This window comes from Vombatus ursinus, unplaced genomic scaffold (assembly GCF_900497805.2).
Source record: "Vombatus ursinus unplaced genomic scaffold, bare-nosed wombat genome assembly UNPS02014793.1, whole genome shotgun sequence".
NCBI lineage: Eukaryota > Metazoa > Chordata > Mammalia > Diprotodontia > Vombatidae > Vombatus > Vombatus ursinus.
This window is the reverse complement of record NW_020954571.1, coordinates 16627342-16639690: the sequence shown is the minus strand read 5'-3', so window position 1 is coordinate 16639690 and position 12349 is coordinate 16627342. Positions and strand designations below refer to the sequence as shown.

The 12349-nt window shown below is 38.1% G+C and overlaps 1 protein-coding gene across 1 annotated transcript in view; it reads left to right on the top strand.

Moving 5' to 3' along the window:
* NUP93 (nucleoporin 93) overlaps nucleotides 1-12349 on the top strand; it is a 131690-nt gene that overhangs the window by 25319 nt on the left and 94022 nt on the right. The window contains exon 3 of the mRNA XM_027869528.1: nucleotides 3955-4072. Coding sequence (XP_027725329.1) covers nucleotides 3955-4072 — 118 coding nt within the window. The remainder of the gene's footprint in view (nucleotides 1-3954; nucleotides 4073-12349) is intronic.

Here is a 12349-nt window from a genome sequence, read left to right as displayed (position 1 = left end):
AATTGCAGCCCCTCTGGTCTGACCTCTGCAAGTTTTTGACCTCAGCTTGGGTCTGAACAACAATAGACTGCTGCTTTGCTACTCTGTGCCAGGTGGGAAGTTCTGCCGATTCATAGTGACAGAACTGCAGGCTGCCTTTTGGGCAGAAATTCTACCCTGGTTGTTACTCTGCAGGCTTCAGATTGGACTAGAATTTGGAATTGAGACCCACCTTTGTTCCTGAGGTTGGAGTCACACTGTTACTGCTTGCTTCTGAATTTCTACCTCTCAGCCTAGGGCCTGCGGCCATTTTCTGCTCCAGAACACCCCCCTGGGAACAGGTATCCTTCTGCAGCCCACCCTGAATCTGTGACCCTGATGCTTTAGTATGGGTCTGGGACATCTCCTTGCCCTGGCGCTGAAGTGCTGTTCATGTGGCTCCTCCTGGACAGACCCAGTCTCCAGGGTCACTATGCTGACCTGGGCTGCAAAAATGACTCACTGATAATTTGATTAGTTATATATATTTATATATAAATATATATATATATATATACACATACATATATACATATATATACATATTTGTGTCTAATGATAGCCATCTTTAGGGTGGAAGGAGGAAAGAAAAAAAATAAATTTACATGATAACTTTATTATATGTTTAAGTGGAATAATAAGTTGTACATAATAGATTTGCAGTTTCATGTACAGTCTTTTATTATACTATGTTATGGAAATGCTTGTTTTTTCCTATAAATTAAAAATAAATTTAAAAATTTTTTAAATGACTCACTGACTTTTTCTTGGATTTTACTACCAGATTTCAGTCTGGTATGCTTTTTAGATTTATTTGGAGGTTGAGGGAGGAACTCCCTGTACTGCTTCCTACTGGTCAATCTTGGTTCTTTCACTTATCTCTGTCTTTCAAAATCTCCTTCCTTGAAGGTTTAATTGAGTTACTACATCTCCATGAAATCTCTTACAAATCCCCTCCCACCTCTGTGTGTGCATTGTTTCCCTCCTCTGATTTTCTTAAAGTACTTTGAATTCCCCCTTTTCTTTATCCTCATCGACACTGTGCCATGCTCACCTTTGCATCTGTTACACCTGCTTTGGCAGAATGGGAGCTCCTTGAGACCGGGCACTGAAACATTCCTCAGTCTTTGTGCTACCAGAATCTAACACAGCGCTTTGCACATAATCAGTACCTAATAAATGTTTGTTAAATTGACCTAATTCTGCCACTAACCAGTGCTGTGACCTTAGTCAAACTGTTTTGCCTCTTGGGATCTTTCATTTACTCATCTCTAGATGTGGGTTTTGGACTGAATGAAGTTTAAGATCTCTTCCCAGCCCTTGAAAAGCTGTCATTCTAAACCTTTTCCCTCAACCTGCTTATTGGTTTGTTGGAGACAAGACTTTGGTCTTTGAAACAGCTAGAAAACAAATACCTAAGGTGTATCATCAGGTGCTGAATTTTGTAGTACTACCTTGAGTGGTCAAAAACAGTCCTTCCCCAATCATTGTGGATTGGAGGTGAATACTATCTGTCTGGAAACTGTCTGGCAGAGAAACTGAATTAGAACAGAAAGTCCGATGACTATGCCAGTGTTTGTCTGTGAAGAAACAGTGACCTGGAAGTGTGACTCCCTTAGGGGGAGTCTTTGGTTAAATGTTGATGCTATGGATGTCAGGGATGGATTTTAGATTAAGATAGAGTGGAAAGCACAGGTGAGAGGGGCTGGGGTAAACATTGAAAACAGGAGCATATAGAAAAAGGAAGAGAATTATGAAAGCAGAAACTAAGGGGAGCAGAACAAGGTATTGTATATTCACAATAGATGACAGGCTAGTTCTGGGAGTTTCACAGGGTATTGGTGGAATTGGGGTTTAGGTGTCTTCAAAGAAAATTGTTTTGATCAGAATTCAAGAGGATGTACCAGACAGAAAAAGACCTTGCTTCACCAGCAGGTAAAGGAAGCTGAGAATAGCTCTGACATTTGCCTGGGAGGTGGAAATAGAGTAAATTAATAAGAAAGGACAGTGACCCCAAAGGATTGGGACTAGAGGAAAAATCTGTGGATTGGAAGGGAGGGGTAAAATAGAGTGTCTGAACAAGATGAGTCAATGTTTTGAATGTATTCCAAGTTAATTGAATAATGTGAGGCTATAGAACTGTAACTTACCAAATAGATGTATCATTAGATGTGTCATTTGTATTCTGAGATTTCATTTCATTATAGAAAAAAACAGTAGCACGTATTTATTGTACTGTAGTAGAAGCTGTAGGGGAAGGGCTGCCATAAGAGAAGGGAAAAAGGGGAAGAATTTTGAATCTTTGAAGAATCTAGTTCTTTGGAGGAGCGATTTCTCCTCTATATCACTGCATATTGGAACTAGGAAATAACCTCGAGTAAATATGATAGGAACCTGCTTTGGAGAGCCTTCTGCTTTTTTTTATTTTTTGAGGGATTTCTATGTGTTTGTGCCATTTTTAAAAAATCACAAGTATATAGGAATTCAGTGAAGGAAAAGATCAACAGTATATGAAGGCTTCATGGAGGAGATGAGACTTGAGCTGTACTATGGAGGTCAAGAAAGAATTTATTAAACTCTTGTATGGGAATGACTGTTCTAGGTGCTGTATTGTTAGCATAGTAATTAGAGCCTGGTGCCATTGAAACCAGGTTGGGAGTTTCATCTCATATGGGCTAGTTAGTGTTTCTCTGACTATATACTTTCTCTTTAATCCTTAACTGCCAACCACCTTATAAGTTTTTCACAGGAGAAATTGGGAAGAGTGTATGAATGGATTGGCACAAACTCCTCACCAAACAATTCAAAGTATATCCCCTGCTGATTGTGCTTAGTTATGCTATTTTTGTATAGGAGAGAAAGCACATTACTAAATTATTTAAATACACAAAGTCCCTGTCCTCTAATTTCATACTATGAGTCAGTGACAGCTGGAATCAGACTCCAGATCTCTTAACGTCTAATTCAGTGGAATGTGCATTAATCTAGGGCTTTAGACTAAAGGGCAACAAAACTCAGGTCCGTTACAAGGAACAATGTTGGTACCAAGTTAATAATTAAGTGACAGGTCAGGAAGCAGAATGGGTAGAAAACTGTCCTTAAAGCAAAGAAAACCTGGGTTCAGGGTCTGCCTCTCGTGCATGCTGGCTGTGTGTCTTTGGGCAAGTCACTTACACTCTCAGTGCTCTGAGAATCTCTAAGACAGTAAGTTACAGAAAAGGTTCTGATCTTCATTGGCAGAGGAAATTTCCTCACCAAGGAGTTCCCTTTGCCAGTGAAATCAGAGATCTAGTCTCTAACACCCAATGAATAGTTCTCATTTATACAGTGATTTTGAGTTTGCAAAGCACTTTACATATATTGTTTTCTTTGATCCTCACAACTTGTGAAGGAAGTGCTATTATTATCCCTATTTTACAGATGAGGTAACTGAGACTTAGAGAAGTTAAAAGCTAGTAAGTGTCCAAGAAGGGATTCAAAACAATATAACAATAATATATACATATGCATAAGCATGCAGCAGCTAGACGGTGCAGTAGATAGTGTGGTGGGCCTGGAATCAGGAAAGCTCCTCTTCCTTAATTCAAATCTGGTCTGAGACACTTACTAGCTGTGTGACCCTGAGCAAGTCACTTAACCCTTTTGCCCCAGTTTCCTCATCTGTAAAATAAACCACTCCAGCATCTCTGCAAAAAAACCCCAAATGGGGTTATGTAGTGTCAGACAAGACTAATCCACCAAAAAAAAAAACCCCAGACCTATAACATAATAAAAATAATGTAGACATTTATAAAAAGGCAAGAATAGTTCATGTACATATGAAGTCTTGAATATAGAAAAAAATCTTCCATATTCTTAATGCAGTGATCCAATTTTTTCTCTCATTTTTGTCTTCCTACTCTTTCTCTCTTCCTGTTCTTCCCTATGAAAAACCAGGTCAGTTCTTCTCGGGTCTAGAGGACTTGATATATCCCACATCTCACAGAGGTTAGAGAGTTTGAGTGCTGCGACTACATTTGAACCTCTCGAGCCTGTGAAAGATACAGATATTCAGGTAAGAGTAATCTGACTTAATTAAAATGAAAATAAAATGCTTGGCAAATAGCTGATCATCTGTTTTACAACATTTGGCATTTGATCAGCTATTCAACAAAACCGTATTATTATTGTTTTTCTGCTTCCTGATTAAGTGAAACATTGACAAAAAAAAGATCCCTTCTGGTTGAGAGTATGGTGGTAGTGGTGGTGAGGGATAGATTTGGATATATTTAGTTACTTTTAGGGGTTTTTGCAAGATTCAATTGTAGAAGACAAGTAATTTCCATCTTAATGTGAACATTTTCATTTCTTTACATTTCCTTTTTTTGACTTCCGTCCAAAGGACAGCAGTCATAGCTAGAAGATCATATTTCAGACTAGTCATACTTTGTCTGTTGGAACTCAAGTGGTGTTATGTTTAAAAAAAATTGACTGCAACTTATTAAAATCTTTTATTTGTTGATTTCTTTCTTTTTTTCCTCCAAACTTAACAAACATCTGTAAACATGAACAGTTCAATATGCAAAGATCAGAAAAGAGGAGAGTAGACGCACTTATTAACCTCTGTAACAATTTTTTAAAAAGTGTATATATTTAGCACAGTAAATATTAAACTGCTCTGTTTGTTACCTTCTTTCTGAACTTTGCTCTTTTCTACATATTTAAATGTTTCCTTTACATTTTAGTGCTACTGCTGTTGACCAACTTCCTTTCCTACTTTCTTCTCCCTAATACAAGCCTTCTCTTATAACAGATAAGTATAGTTGAGCAAAACAAATCAACGACCTATTGAATAGGTCTGAAAATGTGTATCTCGTTTTATACCTGTAGTCCATCATCTCTCTGACAAGAGGTGGGAAAAATGCTTCATCGTCATTCAATCTTCTGAAGCCATAATTGATTGTTACATTAATCAGAGGTCTTAAACCTTTGAAGGTTATTTTCGTTTAAATTATTCTTGACATTGTACAAATTATTCTCCTGGTTCTGTTCATTTCACTCAGTGTCAGTTCATGCAAGTCTTCTCAAGTTTCTCTGAATCTGGTCCTTTAGTCATTTCTTGCAGCATAATAATATTTCATTGTTTTTTTGCCATAATTCTTAACAATGTCATTAATTGATGGGCAGCCACTTTGTTTCTAGTTCTTTGCCACTTATTTATTGCTTTCTATTGCCTTTGTATTAGGCACAAGGAAATAATGTGAAAAAATGCTTCAGTAAAATTTAGTGAACTGTGCTAACAGTGTGTCTCTTTACTACATTAATCAGGAAAAAGATAGTAAAAGTGTTAAGAAAGGTATGTCACCTATTAGTTTCAAGGGCCTTCAATACTGTATTTGTATTTGAATTCCTCTTTGGGAGAGATGGAGGTGATCTTTATTGTCATTTTGGCCAATAATATACCTTTCAGATAGCTTTGAGATATGTGTCTTGAGGACTTATAGAGAAGCATACTATGCAAATGCATAAGAGTTCTTCCATTCTTCTGATTTTGCTTTATTTATGTTCTTTTTCCCAAACCTATGCAATCTTATCTAGTCAGCTTAGTAGCCCAGTTCCAATATATTAGTTTTCACTTCTAACTCAGAAACTTTACACGCTAATTTTGAGTTTGATTGTAGAGATGAAGAACTCACATTTACATGGTGCCTTAGAACGTGCAATATTCTTCTCTCTCTCTCTGTCTCTCTCTCTCTCTCTCTCTCTCTCTCTTTTTTTTTTTTTTGGCAATTTGGGTTAAGTGACTTGTCCAGGGTCACACAGCTAGTAAGTATCAAGTGTTTAGTCTGAGGCTGGATTTGAACTCAGGTCCTTCTGACTTCAGGGCCAGTGCCCTATCCACTGCTTGCCCAAAGCTGCCCCTTTTTCTCTTAATACTTAAGTGAAGTAGGAAATCTGTCAGTCAGCAAGCATTTATTAAGCTCCTACTGTGAGCTAAGCATTAGGGATACAAAGAAAGATAAAAGACTTGTTATTCTCAAGGGTCTCACAGTCTAGTGAGGAAGGCACTGTACTTAACTATCTACAGACAAGCTATACACAGGATAGATTGGAAATAGGTACAGAGGGAAGGGGAATAAGGAAGGGCTTCCTATAGATTTTAGCTTCCTGGGATTTTAGCTGGGACTTGAAGCTGGGGAATTTAGGTTATGGAGATGAGGAGAAAGAGAATTCCAGGTGTTGGGGACAGTCGATAAAAGTGCATGGAATTGAGAAATAAAATGTCTTGTGGAGGGAATAGTGTATGGATCGAATAATAGGTAGAAGGGGAATAAGGCAGAAGACTGGAAAGGTAAGCAGAGGCTAGGTTAAGAAGGCATTCAGTACTAATGGATTTTATATTTGATTCTGAAGGTGATAAGGAGTTGAATGAATAGGGGGTGGTAGTGATATAGTCAGATCTGTGGTTTTGGAAGATTTGACAGCTGAATGGAAGATGGATTAGAGTGGTACAAGACTTGATACAGGAATACTAACCAGCAGGCTATTTAATAGTCCAGGCATGAAGTGGTGAGGACCCATATAAGGGTAGTGGCAGTGTCAGAGGAGAGAAGGAGGCGTTATATGTGAGATATTGGGAAAGTAGAATCAGTAGGCAACAGATTGGAATTGGATGGGTAAGAGTGAGGAGTTGAAGATGACATCTAGGTTGCAAATGTGGGTGACTGGGAGGTTAGTGGTGTCCTTGACAGTAATAGGAAAGTTAGGAAGAAGGAAGGGTGTGAGAATGAAGATAATAAGTTCAGTTTTAGATATGTTGAATTTAAGATGTGTACAAGCTATAAAGTTTTAGATGTCTAATAAACAGTTGAAGATGGAAGACTAGAGGGTAAGAGAGAAGTTAGGGCTAGGTAAATGTATCTGAGGATCATCAGCATAGAGGTACTTGCCAAATCCTTTGGAGTTGATAAAATCACCAAGCAAAATAGTATAGAAGGAGAAAAGGGCCTAGGAGAGCCTGGGGAACACCCACAGTTAGTGGGCGTGACCTGGATGAAGCTCCAGCAAAGGAGACTATGAAGGAGCAGTCAGGAGAAGAGAACCAAGAGAGGAGAATGTCATAAAAACCTAGATGGAAGAGATATCAAAGAGAAGGAGGGTGATTGACAATGTCAGAGGCTACAGAAAGTTAAGAAAGATGAGGATTTCAAAAAGGCCCTGAGATTTGAAAAGTAAGATATCATTGTTCATGACTAATATGGAAATATGTTTAACATGATTGTACATGTATCATCTATGTCAGATTGCTTGCTGTGTTGGGGAAGGGAAAGTGGGAGAAAAATTTAGAACTCAGAATTTTACAAAAATGAATGTTGAAAACTATCTTTACATGTAATTGGGAAAAAATACTATGAAGGGGAAAATTTATTGTTGTTAACTTTGGAGACAGCAATTTCAATTGAATGAAGTCAGAAGTCAAGCTACAGAGTTGAGAATGAGAGGAGAGGAAGTGGAGGGACCAATTGTAGATAGCTTTCTCAAGGAGTTTAGCCAGAAGAGGGAGAAGAAATATAGGGTGATAGCTAGCAGGGAGGGGCAGCTCGGTGGCTCAGGGGTTAGAATGTTGGGTCTGAAGTCAGAAAGACTCATCTTCCAGGAAATCTGGCCTCAGACACTTACTAACTGTGTGACTCTGGGATCATTGTAAAATGAGCTGGAGAAGGAAATGACAAACCACTCCAGTGTCTCTGCCAAGAACATGACTGAAAAACCGCTGAACAACAGCAGTGCTAGTGGGGATATATGGATCAAGTGAGGTTTTTTTGAAGGATGGAGAAGACATGGTCATGTTTGTAGATAAGTGAGAGAGTGGAGTTGATAGAGCAATCTGCTGGAGAAAACAATGAAATGCGATCATTTGTACATGTGGAGGGTTAACCTTAGTAAGGGGAAGGGCTACCTCTTTGAGACAGAAGTGTAGGAGGAGAAAGTGATGTAAGGCATCTTAGTGATGTAAGATGAGGAGAAATAGAGGAAGGACCTCCTGGTGAATGGCCTCTATTTTTTTTTTTTATTAATTTATTTTGATTCATCAACAATCACTTCCATATGCTGTTGAGTTTAAAATTTTTCTCCCCCTTTCACCCCACCACCCTCCCCAAGACAGCGCACAATCTGATATAGGCTATACATATACATTCTTATTAAACATATTTTCACATTAGGGATGTTGTAAGTAAAAATTAGAACCAATAGGAGGAACCACCAGAAAGAGGAAACAAAACTTAACAGAAGATAAAAAAAAATAGCAAATAGTATGCTTCGATCTGCATTCAAATTCCATAGTTCTTTCTTTGGATGTGGATAGCATTTTCCATCACGAGGCCTTTGGAGATGTCTTAGATCCTTGTATTGCCAGGAAGGGTTAAGTTTATCAATATTGGTCATCACACAACGTGGCTGTTATTGTGTATAACATTCTCTTGTTTCTGCTCACTTCACTCAGCATCAGACCATACAAGTCTTTCCAGGTTTTTCTGAAGTCAGCCTGTTCATCATTTTTTATAGCACAATAGTATTCCATTACATTCATATACCACAACTTGCTCAACCATTCCCCAATTGATGGGCATCCTCTCAATTTCCAATTCTTTGCCACCACAAAAAGAGCTGCTGTGAAAATTTTTGTACATGTGGGTCCATTTCCCGTTTGTATGATCTCTTTGGGATATAGCCCTAGAAGTGCTATTGCTGAATCAAAGGGTATGCACATTTTGATAGCCCTTTGGGCATAGTTCCAAATTGCTTTCCAAAATGTTTGGATCATTTCACAACTCTACCAACAGTGCATTAGTGTTCCAATTTTCCCACATCTTCTACAACATTTATCATTTTCCTGTTTTGTCATGTTGGCCAATTTATCATTTTCCTGTTTTGTCATGTTGGCCAATCTGATAGGTGTGATGTGGTACCTTAGTTTTGTTTTGATTTGCATTTCTCATTTCTAATCAATAGTGATTTAGAGCATTTTTTCATATGACTCTAGATGGCTTTAATTTCTTCATCTGAGAACTGTCTGTTCATATCCTTTGACCATTTATCAATTGGGGAATGACTTGTATTCTTATAAATTTGACTTAATTCTCTATATGTTTTTAGAAATGAGGCCCTTATCAGAGAGACTGGTTGTAAAATTCTTTCCCAATTTTCTACCTTCCTTCTAATCTTAGTTGCATTGGCTTTGTGCAAAAACTTTTCAATTTAATGTAATCAAAGTTATCCATTTTGCTTTTCATAATGTTCTCTATCTTCTGTTTGGTCATGAATTCTTCTGTTCTCCATAGATCTGATAGGTAAACTACTCTTTGCTCTCCCAGTTTGCTTATAGTATCAGCCTTTATATCTAAATCATGAACTCATTTTGACTTTATTTTGGTATATGGTGTGAGATTTTGGTCTATGCCTAGTTTCTGCCATACTCTTTTCCAATTTTACCAGCAGTTTTTTTCAAAGAGTGGGTTCTTATCCCAGAAACTGGAGTCTTTGGCTTTATCAAATAATAGATTACTGCAGTCATTGACTACTGTGTCTTGCATATTTAACCTATTCTGCTGATCACCACTCTTATTTCTTAGCCAGTACCAAGCAGTTTTGATGATTGCTGCTTTATAATACAATTTAAGATCTGTAATGGCTAGGGAATAGCCTCTTCTTAAAGTAAAATATGAGACAAAAATTATCAGCTGAGATAGTAATGGGAGAGAGAGCCGTGGTAGATTTAAGAAGGGATGAAAATGTTTGGAAAAACAATGAGGTGAGTGGGCTATGGTGAATTGATTAGGGTGGTATAAAAGGATTGCCTTGCTGCAGTGAGGGTCTCTTTGAGATTATTTAATATAACTTTGAAGTAGACCCAGTCAGCATGGTTTTGTGATTTCCTTCAGGTTTGTTCAGCAGCACATTGAGTAGGAGAGAAGGCAGTGGATGGTGGGAGTAATCCAGGGCTGAGGCTTGGCAGGGCAAGATCTTTGATAGGACAAAGGAGCAAAGGATTAAAGGTAAGAGGACAGTGAAGAGTTGAATTGGTTCACCAAGAAGTCAGATGGAGAAGGGAGGAGGGTGTAGCCAGTGAAGAGGTTTTGACCTAGGAAAGAAATGAGAGGAAAGAGATAGTTACCATGAAGACAGTAGAATTTGGGGTTGCATGGCAGAAAGAGAACTGCCATGACAATAGATTGTAATCAGATAAGGGAATTTTGGAGTTCATAGACATGAAAATAGAACACGTGGGGATGATGGCAAGATTAGTGTGTGTAGGGGAGGTAAGATAGAGGAGAAAATAAGGAAGTTAGGGTGTATGTTGAAATCTCCTTCTGAAGGCAGGAATTTGGAAGGAGAGAAAGACCAAGCCAGGCTCTGGATTCATTGAGGAAAGGAGAGAGGTCATTGGATAACATCTCCTTGAGTTTTGACTGAGTGATAAATATGGATTGAATGAACCTCAGAGGAACAGAGGTGATGGTGGTAGAGGGAGAGTGTGGAAGTGGTTTATTTTTAAGTCCCATTGTTTGTCTTCTTTGGCTTTAATTCTCTTCAAGTGAAACAAGAAAACCTCAAGAGCTAAGCAATACTTCTTTAACTGTGATCACTGACTTTAAATTATTTTGTCTTTCATTTTACTTTTCAGTCTTAATCTATGACTGAGGTATTGTAGTGTTGTTTATTCTTCAACATCAAGGTGAACTTTTTTGTTATGCGTTAGAACAATTTGATGCCTTTAGTACTCTATTGGGAAAGTTCAAATTTTGAAACTGAGGATGCTTCAGTTTTGAGTTGATGAAATTACTTCTCTTGGTTGGGTTTTTCCATAAGGAGCTTTTTTTTTTTTTTTGGCTAGGCAGTGGGGTTAAGTGACTTGCCCAGGGTCACACAGCTAGTAAGTGTTATGTGTCTGAGGCTGGATTTGAACTCAGGTCCTCCTGAATCCACGGCCAGTGCTCTATCCACTGCGCCACCTAGCTGCCCCCTATAAGCAGCTTTAACAATGCAAAATGTTTTCTTTTTCTTCCAGTTAGACACAGGATGGCTTTAAAAACAATACCATACATTTGGTATTTGAAACCATAAGAAGAGAATATCATCTTCTAATTTAGATTTCCAGTAATCTGAGTCCCAAGTAATGATTAAGAGGGAATATTAACATTGAAATAAGACCTTAGTGGAATTTATTTTTCTTACAAAGGTCTCAAGGAAGAAAGAGATGACAACCTTCTTTGCAGAGAGTGTCATTTTTACTTACAATTTGGGATTGTAGGCTTTGGCCATACTTAAGATTTCTTTTGTTTTTAGAAATTCAGTTTAGTTTTTGGTTTTTTTTTTTAATTTTTAATTAATTAATTTATTTTTAGTTTTCAACATTCACTTCCACAAGACTTTGAGTTCCAAATTTTCTCTCCATCTTGTCCCTCCCCCACCCCAAGATGACATGCATTCTGAATGCCCCTTCTCCTAATCTGCCCTCCCTTCTATCCCCCCCCCTTTCTCTTATCCCCTTCCCCTTCTATTTTCCTATAGGTCAGGATAGATTTCTATACCCCATTACCTATATATCTTATTTCTCAGTTGCATGTGTAAACAATTTTTAACATTTGTTTTTAAAACTTTGGGTTCCAAATTTTCTCCCTCCCTCCCCACCCACCCTCGTTGAGAAGGCAAGCAACTTGATACAGGTTATTTATTTGTAATCATACAAAACACTTCTATAGTAGTCGTGTTGTGAAAAACTAAGTATATTTCCCTTCATCCTATCCCGCCCCCCATTTATTCTATTCTCTTTTGACCCTGTCCCTCCTTAGAAGTGTTTGCTTCTGATCACCTCCTCCCCCCATCTGCCTTCCCTTCTGTCATCCCTCTGCTCTCTTATCCCCTTCCCCCATTTTCCTGTAGGGTAAGACAGATTTCCATACCCAATTGAATGTGTGTTATTCCCTCCTTAAGCCAAATCTGATGAGAATAAGATTCACTTATTCCCTCTCACCTTCCCCCTTTTCCCCTTGACTATAAAAGCCTTTTCTTGTCTGTTTTATGTGAGCTAATTTACCCCATTCTACCTCTCCCTTTCACCTTCTCCCAGTATAATCCTCTCTTACCTCTTAATTTTATTCTCCAGAAATTACCCCTACATCTTCAACTCACTCTGTGCCCTCTATCTCTCTATCTACCTATCTATCTCTCTATCTGTCTATCTATACATATATATATATATATAATTTTTTCCCTCCAACTACCCTAATACTGACAAAGGTCTCATGAGTTACAAATATCATCTTTCCATGCAGGAGTGTAAGCAGTT